This window comes from Amblyraja radiata, chromosome 6 (assembly GCF_010909765.2).
Source record: "Amblyraja radiata isolate CabotCenter1 chromosome 6, sAmbRad1.1.pri, whole genome shotgun sequence".
In the NCBI taxonomy this organism is placed as follows: domain Eukaryota; kingdom Metazoa; phylum Chordata; class Chondrichthyes; order Rajiformes; family Rajidae; genus Amblyraja; species Amblyraja radiata.
In genome coordinates, this window is record NC_045961.1 from 23,867,541 (window position 1) to 23,888,226 (window position 20,686).

Here is a 20,686-nt window from a genome sequence, read left to right on the forward strand (position 1 = left end):
CCCTTTTCCATAGTGGATATGTTTAAAAGACATCACTGTTCTCTTCACTGAATTCCTTAGCTTTCATAACCTTCACCATGATAAATACAAATGAGAAATATTCATTGATAACCTCACCCATCTCTTGTGGCTCCTCACATAGAAAACCACAGTGATCCTTTGGCGGCCTTATCTTTCCCTGGTTACCATTTTGCTCTTAATATACTTACAGAGTCTCTTAGAATTCATCCTTTAATTTCTTGAGACACCCTCAGTAGTGATGGACACTTTTGGTCTATATTCCTCTGCCTCTTGCATTGAACTCAGCTGGCAATTCATTCTGGTTCTCGACGCTATATTTTTTATCTTTATGTACCACTCTATTATGGGGTACCTCACTGAAAGCCTTTAAAAAATTCAGGTAAGTTACATTTGCTACATCATCATACACTATGTTATCTCTTTAATATTAGACGTCGGATTTTCCCCTTTGAAATATATGCTGACTATTCATTATTATACTATTCATCTTAACATTTGGTGTAATATGAACACTAGGCAAGATTGAAAAAAATCAGCTTTAAGCATCTTCCCTTTGGAACCTTTCAAAGCAATAAATCTTGAACAAAATATACGATGGATCATATTATAAATCTTCATGTCAATACATTAACGAATACATGATATTTAGTATTTGTAATGGGCTAAATTGCATTTGATTTAGCCTAGCTAGGGCCAAATTGCTTATGATTTAGTCAATAAATGTGCTAAAGTTGTAAGTTTGTCTAGATCCAATTGGCTGAGCTCTCTGATCCTGTAGTTTGATGACAATTTGTAGTAATGCCTTAGCTGATATACCAGTGGGGTTCACCCTCAGAATCGCCTTTTAGGATCAGAGAAGACCAGAGTACAGTATTGCCTCCTACCAAAATCGGTGTATTTTTGGACGTGATATGGTCCTTAGTATTCAGAGTAAGCGAAGGACACCTTTATCTGCGAGTAGGTGAACACCAGTCATAGTCAACTTAATTCTGCTAATTAACTAATGTAGTCAAACATTCATGGTAAATATAAGTATTCATCTGTTCTGATGCTTTTGGCAAGATGGACAATAATGAAAGGATCTAATAAAGCAATGGGCTGTGATATATCCAGTTTAAAGACAATATTATTTGGTGTTTCAGAGAAACCTACCTGAAACTAGAATATAGCTCACTTTATCTTTTAAATGTGACAGGAACAGGATTTCATTTGTTATTAATATGTGGAAAAGGCCTTTTGCAATGAAAATGTCAATTTAATTTTTGAAAGAAAAGACCAAGAAACCTCTATTTAACTGCTAATTGTTACTCAAAAGAGGAATTGGAATTTATCCAGTTAATGTTTCTATTTTATCACTGTTGATATATATCCTGTGAAATTAAAGTCATATAATTGATGTTTATTTCAAAGAATGATATAAATTCTACACAATATTCCTTGTTGCTTAATCAACTAAATTATCTATTACCCATTACATTTAGGAATTAAGACAGGAAATCAGGTCAGCAAGCAATGCACTTATATCTTTGGATCTTGTAAATGTCTACCAAGACTATTTTACAATGGTGCACATACAAATGATCTTATTAGTGTATTTATATATGTTTTACTGCAAGAAATGTTGGAATAATATGCAAATATTACATTTCCTTATGAAATTTGTTTGCAATGCTAATCACAGAAAAAAAGCATAATTCTATACAAAACACATCAATGGTTTGAAATAGATTATGTTAGTTACATGTTAGTGCTGGTCTGAGTCTGAAAAAGGATCCCGACCTGAAACATCACCTCTCCATGTTCGCCAGGATTGTTGCCTGACCCGCTGAGTTACTCCAGCACTTTGTCTTATTTTGTGAACCAAAATCTGCAGTTCCTTGGTTCTACATTTAGTGCTGGTATACCATTTGGGCCAAACAAACCCAAATTCACAAACCCAAATTCAAAGGGCAGTTTTTAAAGCTTTCTGCCAGGCACTCTTATATCTTTATTAATTTGCATAATATATGCAAATGTACTTTTTTCTTCTCATCAAAACCGTTCCTGAAACGTGGATGATAATCAATTGACAGTGTAAGGAGAGATGAGCAGCATGCTTGCTATGAAAAACAACGTGTGTACAAACTCAGGAAGGACATGGAGCGAATGAATAGAAAACTAATAGGAAAAATCCTTGTTTTCAGATGTAACACATAGCAAACTTGGAATATATGGAAACAAATTACCTTACATATCAAATTGTAATCGATAGCAAGGCATTTATCTAATGATAGTAAGCAGCATTTTGCACTGCTTTGAACCAAATTACTTGGATGCTTTTATATTTTTGATTAAAACAATAAAAGTACTTTAAAAATTAACAATAAAAAGTTGCACCAATCAGTTTAAAATGACCTGAAATAATGAATATAAAGAATATATTTTGTATATGTAAAGGTATATATAAATATTTTAGAGAACACTCTTCTACGATTGTTATATGAATCATGTTTTAAACGCAATTTTAAGCATTTATAATATTCTTTGGCACATGTTTCTATTGTGCAATCCCTACTGAACATGCAACCTACTATAATGTATATTTTAGAGAATTATTGTTGCGATAGGTGGCAAAAAAGTACAGTCCTATTTATATTGGGTTTTTAATCAGTATTTGCCTAGACCAGCATTGTTAAAAACAAAATATATTCCACTATGAAGCAAGTAATTAAACAATCGAAACATCTGTTCACATTTTAGGTGCTGTTAGTCCCCTATCTAATTTTTATGATTATGTATTGGAGAATTCACCATTGCAGTTGAATTACGTTTAGTATTTGATTTAAAAGTGATTAAAATTAAAAATGATATGCGGAAAGTTTATATAAATTGTCCAATTTGAAATCTTGCTGATTTTCTGAAAATAACCACAATGAGTTACATTGTAAATAGTTAAAACATTATCTGATTTTGAAACAAGATCCTGTAAAAACAGCAAGGAAAACGGAAGTCAATTTGGATCAATAGATTTCCCAGATAAATATGATCAATAGATTTCCCCAGATAAATAGGATAAATAATAGCAAGACAGACACAATAATGGCAGACAGGCACAAGATCCTGCAGCTTTGCTTCCCCATACTGAAAATGGCTTCTTATTCTTTCATCTCAAATTCAGCCATTTACTGGCTTCTCTCAATTTACAAAGTGTCCATACCAATAGTTTGGGAATTTGTATTTGACAGGAGCCATTTGCTTGATGTAATTGTGACTTTAACATTGTTAAGGTTTTTGGTACAATAGATCTGTGTTAAGTTCAGGTCTATAAAGCACGTAACCTAGCCAGAAGAGCTTCTACTTCAGGAACAGCATCACTCTTAGTACTGGAACAAATAGCTTTCTTTTCCTTCTCCCCGATGTCCAAAACAGCTTGTCCCTCCCTTTTTCTGACAACCTTGCTCCTTGCGGTAGATGAATGAGCCTCTACTTCATAACTGAGCTCCTTGCCGTTTGGAATTCTTGTTGCGTTTAAGAGGATATTCTGGCGAGAACGTGACCTTTCCATTTGTGCCTTTTGATTTTCTGCAATGAGAAATAATTTAAAGGGATATTAAATCGCAGAACTGAGTTCAACGTTTTTAAAAAAACACGCAAAGCAATTAGGATCAAACAGCATGCATGCAGCAGGGAAGAAAACTGTAAACGTGACATAAACTAGATGAAATGTCAATTAAATATCACCAGTTGAGTGGAGGGTTGATATCACAAATCTGATTATCTTATTTCAGAGGTTTGCCCCTCATCAAGTGGTTCGCAAGAGCATGCGTCCACTGCAAAAATGCTCCTCTGGTAAATTGATTGGCCTCTATACTAACATCTACATGTTGAATATGGTGGACATATGATAGGATGAACATAATAAAACAGTGATAGCACCAACTTACAAACATAACTCCGCAACTGAAGATCATTTGTTTCGCAACTGCAAGGTTTTTAAGATTTGCCTTTGAATCTTAAAAGGTTGGACATCTAACAAAAGCAAAATTTAATTTTGATACATAATCCATTCTCTATCTATCAGATATATTTGCAGCATGTTACTAATGGGTGACAGTGATCTTGACTTATCACACTTCCTGTAGCAGTCAGCTGTACAGTTAATGATTAAATGGCGTTGGCTGATTGACTTTCCATAGGAGCAAGAGACAGAAATTTTATCTGCCGGCTTGCAGACATCTAACAAACATTATGAATTATCCTCTTTCACATCTTCAACTATAAAAAACGGACACTCCATATTCATGTAACCTTCAGCATAGCCTGAAAACAGCTTCAACAAACTTGACATGACATTTAAAGTTTTTGGTTATTCTCTGAAAGATGTTCTATCATCCAAATAGTAATGACTTTGGAACAGAAAGCAGCCACTCATGACGGTATGTTTTATGTGAAAGCTGAAATTTTCTACAGAAAACAGCTTGTACTTTAAAAGGCTTCTGCTGAAGATATTTACTGCACGGTCATGAAATGACCGTGCAGTGATGGATGAGTACTTTACTCAGAAGCTTGGATAATCTTGGCAAACCTTTGCGGCATGATCACCTTTAAACCAGAAGGAAATAAATAAATGTATTTCCCAAAACCCCATCGCCTTGCCAGCTATCAATATATTACAGTCGCTTTTTTTTGGTGGGAGCAAGCATTAGCCATAAAGGGGTTTGGGGTAGCAGCATAAAATGCTGAACTGTAATGCACTGCCATCTGCCAGTATATTGTAGCATAACTCCCCTCACAACATTAGTGAAGCCCTCCTTTTTGCACTTATTAAAGTGTATTCAGGCAGGAAGGAAACACACATGTGTTCCAGTGTGCTCATGCATATTTACATATTAAAGAAGGAATCTCTATATTTTTGAAGATTTATTATCAATAATTCCAACGAGGTATTCAATTGATTTTGATTGAACAAATAATATTAAAAATGACAGCATTGTTGTTGACATTACAAAATCTCAAGAGGCTACATGGCCTATTCCAGCATATTTCTGATGTCCTTAAAATGCCAGCGCAAAGTAGCCAGTTGGACTCTTGCAGATATTTTCAAATAAAATCTTCTGTTTGGCATTTTGAAGATAATTTAATTGCAGGATTCTACAATTATTACTCAGACTTTCTTAGGATATGTAATTTTTCAAGCAGTAAAATATTAGCAAGAAAAAAACAAAACAACCTTATGAAATGGCACTTTGCTTATTGTAGAGGAAGAACAAAATAACATTATGCTGTTCACTTCTGCAATTCATGCATAGAATGCTAATTATTATTGTGTAGACTGTATAAAATCTATTTCAATTTCTCTTCACATACTGCATGCTGATTGTTCAGACTGGCATAGATTTTGCCTGGACCAACATTTGATATTAGAAAGAAAGGTTAGGCATCATCAAGGGACTTTAATTATGCAAAAGCAAGCAAAACGAATTTGATCAGAAACAGATAGGAAGCTTTTATTCCTCTCCGACAGCTGAGGTTAGAAAAACATTTATGTTAATACTGGAGCATCTGCTGATTACATCTGAAGCTGTGGGACACCAACATTAAATCACTGAACCATTTTGGCAGCTTCTAGGTTCGTCAGCTCTACAGGGGCCTAATTTCACTGGTAATTTGCAAAAGATTTCACCAAAGTTTGATAGACAGCCCAAAAAACTTCATCATAGAAAGATATTGTTGACCATTTAAACATCAGACAACAATTAAAATACAAAAAATTTAAATTGACCTAATGGATTCAAGTCTTCATAAATTGCTGTACTTGCCATATCATTAAAATATCAAAAGGTCCTTTAAAAGTTAGAACACACAGTTTGTTGACCTCATGCAGTTTTGAAAAAATAAGATTTATGTTAATACATTTTGAAATTGTTTAGAAAATGGCTATTTTACTGTCTATGACAAATCTGGCACTTTCATCACATCATCAGAAAGGATGCAGAAATCTACTGGCACTTTTCAAAATATTAGAATATCAAATAGCAGAGAGAATTGGATTTAAATACAAAGAGCATTAGGTTGAAAGTTGCACCTATAATGACTAAACAAGAATAAACCCAGAAAATTAGATTGCATCGCAAATCCAAGTTCCCATTGGAGACAGGTGAAAACAATAAAGTTCCAGTTTAAAAATCTGACACGGGAGTAATAAATTTAGAGAATTAGTTGGAACAATTAGAATGCTGTGATGCAAAGTTATGATCTTTATCATAATATATAATTATCACAGTAACATATTGCAAAACTCTTTGACATTAGCTTCAACTTAAAGAAATAGACAGATTACATGTTTTTAATAATCACCAAACGTAAAAAAACAATAAATTCATACATTTTGTAAAAACTGGTAGTGCGCACATATCAGCTGCAATATATTTAGATAATGATGCATGTAATAAAGATCAGAAGAGATAACAACTGCATTTTCTATAATACATAACTGTTTTGGATATATGGCAAAAAACAAAGTGCTGGAGGAACTCAGTGGGTCAGACAGCATCTGTGGAGGGAGATGAACCGATCCCTCACAAATGCTGCCTGACCCGCTGACTTCCTTCAGCACTTTGTTTCTGCAGTCTCTTGTGTCTCCATTTGGATATACGGCAGCATGAAAACATTACCGTGCCTCAAAATCAGGTTGGTGATCTGCCTTCTAAGTTAACCGAAGCCAGGACACAAGAGATCAGCTCAACAAAATATTGTTTTATACAATGGACTTCATACATGATTAATGTAGACTTCCAATCTGGTCAGAAAGCAATTTTAACAAGCGATTCAGCTGGTCAGCTGATATCATGCAGGAGCCTGTTAAATTGAAAATTTACTTTATTTTAATTTTGGAGACGATGATACGGCAGCTTATGCATCTAGCCTCACCTGTCCCCGTTCATAAGTGATAGGAGCAGAATTAGGCCATTTGGCCCATCGTCTACGCCGCCATTCAACTATGGCTGATCTATCTCTCCCCGAACCCCATTCTCCTGCCTTTTCCCCATAACCCCTGACATCCATAGTAATCAAGAACCTATCCATCCCCGCCTTAAAAATATCCATTGACTTGGCCTCCACAGCCTTCTGTGACAATGAATACCACAGATTTGCTGCCCTCTGACTAAAAGAATTCCTCCTCATCTCCTTTAAGGTACCTATAAGGTAAAATGCAACTACTCTCAGCTTTAGTAGCAACAATGAATGGATCGACTGGGCTTATATACACTGGAATTTCGATGGATGAGAGGGGATCTTCTCGAAACATATAAAATTATTAAACGATTGGACCGACTAGATGCAGGAAAAATATTCCCGATGTTGGGGAAGTCCAGAACCAGGGATCAGTTTAAGAATAATGGGTAGGCCATTTAGCCAGAGAGTTGTGAATCTGTGGAATTTTCTGCCACAGAAGGCAGTGGAGGCTAATTCACTGGATGTTTTTAAGAAAGGGTTAGATATAGCTCTTAGGGCTAATGGAATCAAGCGATATTGGGTGAAGCAGGAACGGGGTACTGATTCTAGATGATCAGGCAGGCTCGAAGGGCCGAATGACCTACTCCTGCACCTATTTTCTATGTTTCTATGTCCAACATTAATAATTTAGCTCTCTTCCCTTTATTTGTGTCAGTTTAATCACAAAAATATTCAAAGTAATTTGATAAACACCCACAGCCAGCACACTCATCCCTGTTCAGAATGTTATACTGCTAAGCCTCACATTTACCTCACCATTAAACATGTTGGCAAGGGGTTGATTGAAGCTGCTGAAAGGCATAGGTTATTATCGGCATAAACATCACACTCTAAACTTGCAGTAAGGAACTATTTACGCTCATGGTGGCCTATGACAAAACATTGCAGTTGCCTTACTGGGTTGGGTGCCTCCCCTCCCTAGTCTAAATCTGGATGATGCTAATAATCTTCTCATCAGCTAGAGCCATGTAAAGCTTGCTGTGACATAAAATGGCAGGAAAAGCCTTGCCCACAAACCTGCTGAGAAAAAGTTAGAAAGTGAATCCAAGATCACAACAGAAAATGATGCAATTACTCAGCGGGTCAAGCAACATCTGAAACATTAACAGTTCTCTGCTTCATATAACACCGTTTACCCTCCTTACTATCCCCAATTATCTCTTATTTTCTAATTTAATTTTAGATGTTCAGTATCTGTAGCATTTTGTTTTCCAGGCTAAATAAAGGTGTTTGGCTCAGTTGACTATTAAGTCTGTGAAAATCATGAATGCTTTTGAATCATTCTGACTTTGAGGAACATTTTAAACCAAATTCAAAATGATCTACTGAAAAATGTGGTAAAAAATAAAAACTGAAACACGATCAACAAACAATTTTCCTCCACAGAAATCAATGGGACTACCTTCCATATCAGGCCAAAGCAACGTCTGTAGTTTGAGGGATATAAATTCTGGTGTGCATGACAATAAACAAATCTAAACTAATCAAACAACTGTCTTTAAAAAAGAATCTCAAGCAAATGAAAAGCTGGACATCTCTCTTTTGTCATTATTGTTCCTTTAATCTAATGCAAGAAAAAACCATATTTGCTTGATTTTGAACAATCTTTAATTTGTTGACATTTGCATTTGACTTATCAAGCTTGATCAAATTTAAACCAACATTGAAACCCCTTTGTAATATATGATAATTTTAAATGATTGTGGTACAAGTTAGAACATAAGGGCGTTGTGGTAACGTGCACCGGGTTAGACGTTATACAACCAGATCTTCTGCCCATGCTGTTTCTGTGACTATATGTCCTTTGTGATTCCATAGGATTGGGTGAAATTGAGGCTCAAATATCAGATATAACTGTCCCACAACATGGAATTGTTCACAGACCGCTAACAGGCCTGGACCTGTGAACAACCGGATGATTTAACTTTTCATCTAAAATTTAACTTTGCAATCAAGGGTGAAAATGCATCAGCCATTGCAAGCACAAAGTTGAAAGGCTGGATGGAAATAACGTTAGGAAATTTGCAGGTGACACAAAGCTGTGTGGCAGTGTGAACTGTGAAGAGAATGCTGTGAGGATGCAGAGTGACTTGGACAGGTTGGGTGAGTGGGCAGATGCAGTATAATGTGGATAAATGTGAGGTTATCCACTTTGGAGGCATGAACGGGAAGGCAGATTATTATCTGAATGGTGTCAGGTTAGGAAAAGGGGAAGTACAACGAGACCTGGGTATCCAAATATATCAGTCACTAAAAGTAAGCATACATGTACAGCAGGCAGTGAAGAAAGCTAATTGTACCACAATCATTTAAAATGACGTTGGCCGTCATAACGTGAGGAGTTGAGTATAGGAGCAGAGGTCCTTCTACAGTTGTACAGGGCCTTGGTGAGACCACATCTGGAGTATTATGTACAGTTTTGGTCTTCTAATTTGAGGAAGGACATTCTTGCTATTGAGGGAGTGCAGCGTAGGTTCACAAGGTTAATTCCCGGGATGGCGGGACTGTCATATGATGAAAGAATGGAGCGACTGGGCTTGTATTCACTGGAATTTAGAAGGTTGAGAGGGGATCTTATAGAAACATATAAAATTATTAAGGGATTAAGCTAGATGCAGGAAGGTTGGGGGAGTCCAGAACCAGGGGCCCCAATTTAAGAATAAGGGGTAGGCCAATTAGAACTGAGATGAGGAAAAACTTTTTCACACAGAGAATAGTGAATTTGTGGAATTCTCCGCCTCAGAAGGCAGTGGAGGCAAATTAACTGGATACATTCAAAAGAGAGTTAGATAGAGCTCTTAGGGCTAGTGGAATCAAGGGGTATGGGGAGAAGGCAGGAACGGGGTACTGATTGGGGATGATCAACCATGATCACATTGAATGGCGGTGCTGGCTCGAAGGGGCGAATGGCCTACTCCTGCACCTATTGTCTATTAACTCAGCGTGATAGGCAGCATCTCTGGATAGAAGGAGTGGGTGACGATTTGGGGCGAGGCCCTTCTTTAGACGGAGAGTCAGGGGAGAGGGAGTCAGAGATTTGGAAGGGAAATGTGTGAAAACAAGAGATCAAAGGGGACTAAGTTCAAGGAAAATGTAGAATGGTCATTGTTAGCTGAAGGGAAGGTGACAATGAGCCATACAATCAGTAAAGTTTAATCAGAAGGACAGTGAAACTAATCAGAGAACTAGGATGGGGGAAGGATGGAGAGATAGAGAAAGCAAGTGTTACTTGAAATTGCAGGTCAAAACTCATACCGTTGGCTTGTAAGCTGCCCAATCGAAATATGGGGTGCTGTTCCTCCAATTTGTGTTTTGGTGTCACTCTGACAGTGGAGGAGGCCCAGGCCAGAAAGGTCAGTTTGGGAATGTTCAAGTATTTAGCAACCGGGAGATCGCGTAGGTCTAGGCGGACTGAGTGAGGTGCTCAGCGAAACGATCGCCGAGTCTGCGCTTGGTATCGCCGTTATATAGGAGTCCACACCTGGAATAGTAGATGAGGTTGGAGGAGGTGCTCGTCTCTGCCTCACCTGAAAGGATTGTCGGGGTCCTTGGACGGAGTTGAGGGAGGAGGTATAGGGAAAGTTTCTGCATCTCCTGCGGTGCAAGGGAAAGTACCTGGGGAGGGGGTGGTTTGGGTAGGAAGGGATGTTAATCAGGGGGTTGTCGAGGGAACGGTCTCTGTGGAATGTGGAAATGGGTGGGGCTGGGAAGGACATGCTGAGAGAGATGCAAGAAATGGTCAGGACAATACAAAATTGGTGATAACAAAGTGGCAAAAAACATTAAATAATAACAGCTTCACTATTGACCAATGAATTGCATCATGGACATGATATTATTATTATTATTATTTTATTATTATTAAACTTTTATTTCAGACTCAAGGTCCAGATAAAAGACGACATTACATAGAATACATTGCATATACAAACACCATAAAATACATATAAAAGCTTAGTAAATTACTTTTGAGCATCATAAATTATATACAAAAACACAATACATGGTTTGAAATCCAGAATAAAAAGAAAGATCAGTGTCCTACACAACTGGGATTGGTAGCGTGTAGTACTAGACCTTATGTTTGATAAGACCAACATAATTTCGTTTTCAGTCATTAATCCTGCAAATAAATTTATACATATGATTTCTTAGGATAGCTTGTATAGTACTGACTCCTGCAGCCATAAACATTTTACTTGCACTGCACCATCTAGGTTTCTTCAGCAGTATTCTCATTGCATCATTATGCGCTACTTTGAGTCTCTTATACTTGTTTTTCTCTAATTGGACCACAGGTGTGATGTATAGAGTGGTGTAAAATATGCTCTAAACAGAGACATCTTCACTACATCTGTACACACACCAAACTTGCGTAAGAGGATATTCGCTTGTACATACAGTATATGCAATTGCCCATAAATATCCTCATCATCTGTCATTTGTTCTGGAATAAAATGTCTAAGATATTTTACCTTATTACAGACACTAAGATTATTGTCAGACAATTAAAAATCAGGACATTTTAGATATTTATCCTCTTTGTTTCTACAGATCATAACAGCACTCTTACCAGCATTATATTTAATATCATGTTCCAGACCATACACAGAACATATGGTAAGGAGCTGCTGGAGACCAGCGCTAGATGGGCTAAAGACCACAAGATCATCTGCATACATAATATAGTTCACTAAAGTATTACCAATCATGCACCCAGTATTACAGGCTTTCAATTGGTTGTACAGATCATCAATATAAAGATTTAAAAGGTCTGGGGACAAAATTCACTCTTGTCTGACACGATTGCTAACCCCAAATGGGGCTGAGACCCTATTGCCCCATTTTACTTGCATAGTCTGGTAGGCATACCAGTAAGTCGGAATTCTCACAATGTATTTAGGCACTCCTGTTTGACTCAATTTATCAAACAGCTTTTTATGATTAACATAGTCAAATGATACAACAGTACTGAAGAAAAACGAAATAAACTCATCAAACTTTATTTCATTTCGATTGATGAAATTAAAAATGATTAAATTCTGAGATTAGAGTTTTACATCCATGGATTCTAAATGAATCTAAGTAATAGCAAGGAATCTGTTCGGCATTAACTAATTCTTTAGTAAAAAGTGCAGTGTTAGAGAATTTAAATGCTAGTTTTAAGAAAGGATATAAAATATCTCCAGGGAACAATTAGTCAGACAACTTAACATTGGAAGGGAAAAAGATAGAGCTCCAATAAATGAGAATAAAGAAAACTATCTGGAAACTTGAAACTTCAAAAGCTAAAGTCTTGCTTCAGCACCTTTATTAAATCCTTTGAAGAGATAACAGAGAAAGTTCGACAAAAGGCATTGTAGTAAATGCAGACATCATGTTTCAAAGACATTATGGTTCAAAGAGGTTTCAAGAGTCTTACGGCAGTTTAGAATTCAACAGATCACAAGGATTGCTCAAGCACCAAGAAGCACAAATTGGAATGATAGTATTTGTGATACAACTATTGTCACTCAAGCAATGCCCTTGCTGTTGTATAACAACCATCTATTCCTGTTCTTGACATTATGGCAACATTTGAAACTGGGCCACCTGGTCATGGAACTGATGCCTTTTGTTTTTCAAGACTATTTTCAATTTCCACCAATTGTTACAATGGAGTAGGCTTCCAATAACTGTTCTGCAGCAATTTACATTCAGAAACACAACAGTTTATGCGTAATTCAATGGCTAGGGCTGCAATTGTAGCAGTTGGCATATCTCTAGCAACCTCTACCCCCAATACCTCCTCCCTTGATGCTGTCCAGGGACCCCGACAGTCCTTCAGGTTAGATAGCGGTTCACTTGCACTTCCTCCAACCTCATCTACTGTATCCGTTGTTCAAGATGTGGACTCTTATACATCAGCGAGACCAAATGTAGACTGGGCGATCGTTTCGCTGAACACCTTTGCTCAGTCCGCCTGGACATACCTGATCTCCCAGTTGCCAAACACGTTAATTCCCCTTCCCATTCCCACACTGACCTATCTGTCCTAAGCCTCCTCCATTGTCAGAGTGAGACTAATCACAAATTGAAGGAACAGCATCTCATATTTCGCTTGGGCAGCTTGCAACTCAGTGGTATGAATATTGATTTATCTAACTTCAAGTAACCCCTGCACTCCCTCTCTCTCCATCCCTTCCCCACCCAAGTCGCACAAGGTTCCCGTTCTCACCCAACAAACAGCTAACAATGGATTGTTCCTTTGTCATCGTTACTTTTTTGCATATCTTTTTCAATTGTTCTTTCTCTCTCTACATCACTGTCTATATCTCTTGTTTTCCTTTCCTCTGACTAGTATGAAGAAGTGTCTCGACCCGAAACATCACCCATCCCTTCTCTCCAGAGATGCTGCCTGTCCTGCTGAGATACTCCAGCATTTTGTGTCTATCTCTAGCAACCACCTTTGAGAAGCAGAATCATCCAACTTATATTCTTCAGTTAAGGTGCACCATGGGAATTTAACTGGGAGTTCACTTAGACTCCTACAGGTCAGAATAATTCTTCAGCCTCATCTGCTTTTTTTGCAGAACTCATTTTTTCCTTCCTTCCAGAGATGCTGCCTGACCTGCTGAGTTACTCCAACCACTTTGTGTTCTGCCCCTTGTGTAAGTAGGTGATTGGAGAATCAGGGGGGTGTTGATAGGCACATGGGAGAGGAGAGTTTGCAGGGAAATTTTCTCCTTTATTGGGAATGGGATTCATAGACTCAATGGCAAAATGTTCTCTTATGTTGCACTTTCTATAATAAATCAGAAGATGCACTCTACAGACTTTTGGAGTGCCTGTAAAATTCATACATCACCACAATATTTCATTCGTTATGTAAGGAGTTGAAGTAAATATCATGTGCTTATAATAGTGAACAAAAATTGGAAGGGGTTTGTACCTGAAGCACCAAAGAAATGGTAATAAGCAACACATTCATTTGGCCTAAGTGGTTATTAATTTGTATGGAAGAGCAAATCAAGAGCTTATCATAGAAAACACTAATAAATAATTTGTTTCTAGTAACATAATTAGGTTCCAGAAAGGTCTCAGATATACGCATAGAGTCATAGAGTGTGGAAAATGCCCTTCGCCCAACTTGCCTGCGTATGGCCCATATCCCTCTAAACCTATCCTATCCTGGTACATGTCCAAATGTTTTTTAAACATTGCCATCGTACCTTCCTCAACTACCTTCTCTGGCACCTCGTTCCATAAATCTACCACGAATTGTGTAAAACATTTGCCTCTCAGGTTCCTTTTAAATCTTCAAGGAAATGTTGGCACTCCAAGGAATAAACCTGCCCAACCTCTAGCTATAGCTCAGGCCCTCAAACCCTGCCATACTAAGATGAATTGTAACAGAAAACCTGATAAAAAGTACCACTGGGTTCATTTTATCCCAAACTGATTGCTTATATAATCTAACCAGGGATAAATTGCTTTTATCAGTGATTTGTATACAAAACAAAAACAGGTGTATAAACTGATCAAAAATTTCAGCTAAATATCTCTAGCTAGAGACTGGTGAGTATGTGGAACTTAGCAACACAGGCAGTTGTTAAGGTAAATCGTACATGTGCACCAAGAGAAGAATCGGAGAGAGAAGTGAACAGACAATTGTACTGAAAGGAGTGCACGGGGAGGGAGTGCACATGACACAATTAAGGAAGAAATATCAACAAGGTTTGGTTGGTCTGAATAGCATTTACTTATAGCATGTAGATGCTATTCAAAAGAAATTGCAGTGAATGCCACCTGAGGGACAGAGTAGTCTTTCAAAGGCAAATAGTTCAGTTTCATTGTCTGTGTCAATTTCCAGAATGGATTCTGCACAAAATAAACAAGGCCAGAAATTTTGCATTCATTTCAACCTCAGAAAAGAGAACTCCAAGCGACTCTGCTTTCAAACAGATGTTTTGAACAGTGAACTTTATACCTTTCTGATACGATGTTATTGAATAGTTTAGTTTAGTTTAGAGATACAGTGAGGAAACAGACCCTTTGGCCCACCGAGTCAGAACCGTCCAGTGATCCCTGCACATTAACACGATCCTACTACTAGGGACAATTTACACTTACACCATGCCAATTAAACTACATCCCTGTACGTCTTTGGAGTGTGGGAGGAACCCGAAGATCTCTGAGAAAACCCACATGGTCACCCGGAAGAACGTACAAACTCCGTACAGATAACACCACCCGTAGTCAAGATCGAACCCGGGTCTCCAGCGCTACAGGCGCTGTAAGGCAGCAATTCTACCACTGCTCCATTGTGCCGCCCTCGTGTTGCATAAAGGCCCTGTCCCACTTATGTGTCCTTGGCACTCAAATTACCCGACCTCATCGTCGCTTTGAGGTGCATGGGCACCGTGTGGCCTCGAGGGCCGGTCCCACTGAGAAGCGCGGAGGGGTATGTAGTTGTGCGCGATATCTCGCGACGCTCCGAAATTTTGTAGCGAACGGAAATTTCTGTCGCGTAACTGACGGTCCAAGACCATGGCGCGATGCAACGTCTCAATCCAACAACAGCAGAAGCAGCCAAACGATCGCTGAGCTCAGCCTAGGGCTTACGGCAATTGCGGTCCGGATCCGCCCCCACTTCTACTCCCAGAGCGGGGCCAAGAAAATTGAAAATAGACACAAAATGCAGGAGTAACACAGCGGGACCGGCAGCATCTCTGGAGAGAAGGAATGGGTGACGTTTCAGGTCAAGACGCTTCTTTCAGACTGAAGATGGGTCTCGACCCAAAACATCACCCATTTCTTCTCTCCAGAGATGCTGCCGGTCCCGCTGAGTTACTCCAGCATTTTGCGTCCATCTTCAAATGACGTCACGCGCTCCAGACTGCTGTGCGGGCGCATGAAGTCGCACACGACTTTCGCGGGACCGTCGTGCCTCAACGCGACCTGTCCTTGGTCGCGCAATTAGCGTGCCAAGGACAGGTAATTGGGACAGGGGCTTAAGGGTGATTCTTCAGTAAGTGTCTACTTTGGTGTCCCGCTACTTTGATGCTGTATATAACGAAAACCTGTAATTCTATCCCATTTCTTCTTTTTCTATATTGTTAATAAATATAATCCTCATAAATAAAGATTAACCCCAAAGTGTTATTTTTTAAATGATTTTTCCCCGATGTTCTATGCTCCCCCCACCCGTCCGGAAAACCGCATGTCCCAATAGTTACTAGTGAAATTTCAAGTCAGCATATTTATTTAATGAAGGATTTATCTGAAATGAAAATACTTTTAAACGGTAGGTATTAATAATTAAAATATTTATCACCCATAAAAATATTCCTGTATTCTTGATAACATTTTAAATCTTACCGTTTTTTTCAAAAATTTCTTGTCCTGACAATTTGAGTCATTTACCATCACTCATCTTTGTTGAGCAATCCCACTATAAATAAAACTAGACTGTGGGACCCGTTGGGTCCCATGTTCACACGGGAGGGCTGGTCCCCCAACACAATATTCCACCTCTCCACCAATTCCAATATAGGTGGCCAGTGGGGGGGGGGGGGGGGGGGGCTTTCTGGAAGGCTAGTATGGGTGTTGTAGGCTGAAGGGACTGTTTTCCAGAGGGCTAGTATGGACATTGTGGGCCAAATGGATTCTTGGGGTGGCAGTTCAGTCACTCAAGCCTGATGTGCTGGCAGCTCACTCACGGCTGGTGGGCTGGCAGTTGACTCATGGCTATTTCTTGAAACTCCATTTCATGCAGGGTGCAAGGCCACCAAATTCAAATGCAGTTTCCTACCATTGCAAGCAGGGTGCAAGGCCACCAAATTCAAGTGCAGTTTCTGACCACTTCAAGCAGGGTGCAAGGCCACCAAATTCAAGTGTAGTTTCATACCACTTCAAGCAGGGTGCAAGACCACCAAATTCAGGTGGTTTCCTACCACTTCAAGCAGGGTGCAAGGCCACCGATTTCAAGTGCAGTTTCCTACCACTTCAAGCAGGGTGCAAGGCCACCAAATCCAAGTGCAGTTTCATACCACTTCAAGCAGGGTGCAAAGCCACCAAATTCAAGTGCAGTTTCATACCACTTCAAGCAGGGTGCAAGTCCACCAAATTCAAGTGCAGTTTCATACCACTTCAAGCAGGGTGCAAGTCCACCAAACTCAACTGCAGTTTCATACCACTTCGAGCAGGGTCCAAGTCCACCAAACTCAAGTGCAGTTTCATACCACTTCAACCAGGGTGCAAGGCCACCAAATTCAAATGCAGTTTCATGCCACTTCAAGCAGGGTGAAAGGCCTCCAAATTCAAGTGCAGTTTCATGCCATTTCAAGCAGGGTGCAAGGCCACCAAATTCAAGTGCAGTTTCATGCCAAGCAGGGTGCAAGGCCACCAAATGCAAGTGCAGTTTCATGGCACTTCAAGCAGGGTGCAAGGCCACCACATTCAAATGCAGTTTCATACCATTTCAAGCAGGGTGAAACCACCATAAAATCACCATAAAACGACACAAAACACCACACTCACAGTTCAGTAGTGTGTTCAGTTGATTCACAGCTCAGACAGAGTCGTGACCTCTCCCACCCCATCTTGCAGAGACTGAGCCACATCCACACTTCCGGGTTTTATAATCCCTCCCCCCTCCCACCAGAAGGGACGTGGCCCTCATGGCATGATTGACAGGAGAGATACTCAACAAGTTTTAAACACTAATTACTCTTTTATTTTTAATCGATGGGAAAAATCCTCTTGTCCTGCACAGCGGAGGGAGACTGAGTAAGATGGCCAAAAATCACAGCCGTAAGTCGCAGCGTTTTTTCTAAAATCAATATACAGAACAACATGAAGTGGACAAGATCAGACTTTTAGTAATATAGATTGACGCGAACTTCCCACCTCAAAAGACCGCGGGATTCAAAAGTCGTCTACCTTGTGAATTTCTCCTGATTCGCGGGGCGAGAAGCGTGTGAAAACTCCACTTTTTGCTGCATGGCAGGTACGTACCTTTAATCACCGCAATCTCCGAACGGTGTTGAAGTCTTAGAATTTTTTTTTAAATCGTTCTTTTACGATTAGTACTGGAGAGGTGTTCATGCCATGTGCCATTCGTCCACACGATATGGCCAGGCATGGCCTTCCGGCGATGCCATGCTGGGCTAAAGGCTTGGGCCACCATACCCGTCACGGCCAGCTCCGTAACTTAACCCCGATCTCCATCTAGCTCCATCTCCAGCTCCTCCAGAATATTTTCTTCCCTAACGTTACCGCTACGTTAAGGCTACCGCTACCACTAACGCTAACCCTAACCCAACTTTGTGAATTTCTCCTGATTCACGGCACGAGAAGCGAGTAAAACTCCGCTTTTTGCTGCATTTGGGTGAGTGCCTTTAACCAGCGCCATCTCTGAACGGTGTTGAAGGCTTAGAAAATTTAAAAAAATAAAAATTTTTGATTAGTACCGGAGATGTGTTTGTGCCATTTGGAAACAATATGGCCAGGCATGGTCTTCCGGCGAGGCCATGCTGGGCTAAAGGCTTGGGCTACCCTAACCCTAACTCCCTAGCCCTAGATCAGTAGCCCTAGATCTCGATTTCTGGAAAGGAATTCTTGTACATCTTTTACATGGCCACAAAAAACATAAAAAATAACACTTTATTCATTTTGGGTTTAATCTTTATTGATGAGGATTATGTTTATTAACTATAGAAAAAGAAGAAATGGGATAGAATTACAGGTTTTCCTTGTATACAGCATCAAAGTAGTGGGACACCAAAGTAGACACTTACTGAAGAATCGCCCTCATACTAAGCTGTACACTGTTAAACTGTTAAAAACTGTTATTTAAGAATTGATATATACTAGGCCCCCCTCGGTCATGACTGACCATGGGTGATGCATCCTAGTTGTTGGCTGCTTGCTCCAAACCTCGGCTAGAGCAGCGTCGCTTGTGGCTGAAGAGACCAATGCGGGAGTGACAGTCTCTGTGGCAAAGGTCACATTTGTGTGTGGTCTCTGGTTTGTTGAAGTTGCTGCGCTCCTTTCTGCGTGCCCGCTTGTCTGCCGCTGCGTTCAACAGTTTCTCTTCCCCCGTTCTGAGATGCTGATTCAGGGTACCTCTCCATCTCGTGCGGTCAGCTGCAAGGCTCTCCCAGGACTCCACATTGATGTCGAGCGCCTTCATATCTCACTTGCAGACATCCTTGTAACGTAGCTGAGCTGGGGGCGGCCGATGGTTGGTTCTCCTCCCAGATGTCAGCTCTCCATAGAGGATGTCTTTCGGAATACGGCCATCCACCAGGCGGTGGACATGACCTAGCTACCGCAGTCTGCGCTGTCTGAGTAGAGTGTACGTACTGGGAAGGCCAGCACGAGGCACGATCACGGCGTTGGACACTCTGTCTTGTCAGGATATGCCCAGGATACGGCGGATGCTTCTAAGGTATAAGGTGTTGAGTCTTCTCTCCTGTTTGGCATATGTAGTCCATGTCTCACTGCCATACAGCAGCGTGCTGTTGACACAGGCGTTGTAGATGACTATCTTTGTCTGCACTGTTTGCTTTGGGTTGGTCCACACTCGAGTTGTGAGGCGAGTGAGAGTTGTAGCTGCCTTCCCGATCCTCTTATCAATCTCTGTGTCCAGGAGAGGTTGTCGGTGATGGTGGAGCCGAGGTATGTGAACTGATGGACGGCATCAAGTTCGTAGTCGTCGATGGTGATGACAGGCGGCGCGGCGCCTCTGTATCCTGCCCCAAGACGTTCGTCTTCTTCAGGCTGATGGTCAGCCCGAAGTCCTTGCATGCCCGATAGAGGCGGTCCATCAGTGACTGTAGTTCCTGCTGGGTGTGGGACACAACTGCAGCGTCGTCGGCAAACAACATGTCACTGATGAGAACAACGTACTTTTGTCCTTGCTCTGAGGCGGGTGAGGTTGAAGAGCCTGCCATCTGATCTAGTACGCAGGTAGATCCCCTCTGTTACAGTGCCGAAGGCATGTTTCAGGAGCAGAGCGAAGAAAATCCCAAAGAGTGTGGGAGCGAGGACGCAGCCTTCTTTGACGACACTGCAGATATCGAAGGGCTCCGAGAAGCTGCCATTGAACTGCACTGTCCCCTTCGTGGAAGGATTCTATCATGCTCTGCAGTTTTGGTGGGCAGCCGATCTTTGGTAGAGCCTTAAATAGGCCATCTCTGCTGACGAGGTCGAACGCCTTGGTGAGGTCTATGAAAGCAACATACAGGGGCATCTGCTGTTCCCTGCACTTCTCCTGGAGCTGGCGAATGGAGAAGAGCATGTCCACTATTGACCTTCCAGCTCGGAAACGGCACTGTGACTCTGGGTAAACACGTTCTGCCAGCTTCTGCAGGCAGATCAAGATGACCCGAGCAAAGACCTTGCTGACGATGTTGAGGAGGGAGATGCCTCTGCAGTTGTTGCACTCGCTTCTCTCGCCCTTGTTCTTGTAGAGGATAATGATCGTGGCATCCCTCATGTCCTGCGGTACAGCTCCTTCTTGCCATCACTGGCAGAGGACTTCATGCAAAGGAAGCAGTAAGGTAGTCTTGCAATGCTTGATCAGGTCAGGGGGAATCCCGTCGCAGCCTGGGGTCTTGTCTGAGGCCAGGCTGTCAATGGCCTTGCTGAGCTCTTCTACCGTCGGCTTTGCGTCTAACTCATC

General features: G+C 40.6%; 1 protein-coding gene across 2 annotated transcripts in view; it reads right to left on the minus strand.

Annotated features, from left to right (window-relative positions):
• Positions 1-1,404: 1,404 nt before the first annotated feature.
• Positions 1,405-20,686, minus strand: part of diaph3 (diaphanous related formin 3) — a 474,403-nt gene continuing 455,121 nt past the window's right edge. For both annotated transcript variants that reach the window (XM_033022314.1, XM_033022313.1), the window contains one exon: positions 1,405-3,582. In XM_033022314.1, coding sequence (XP_032878205.1) covers positions 3,323-3,582 — 260 coding nt within the window. In that variant the 3' untranslated portion in view covers positions 1,405-3,322. The remainder of the gene's footprint in view (positions 3,583-20,686) is intronic.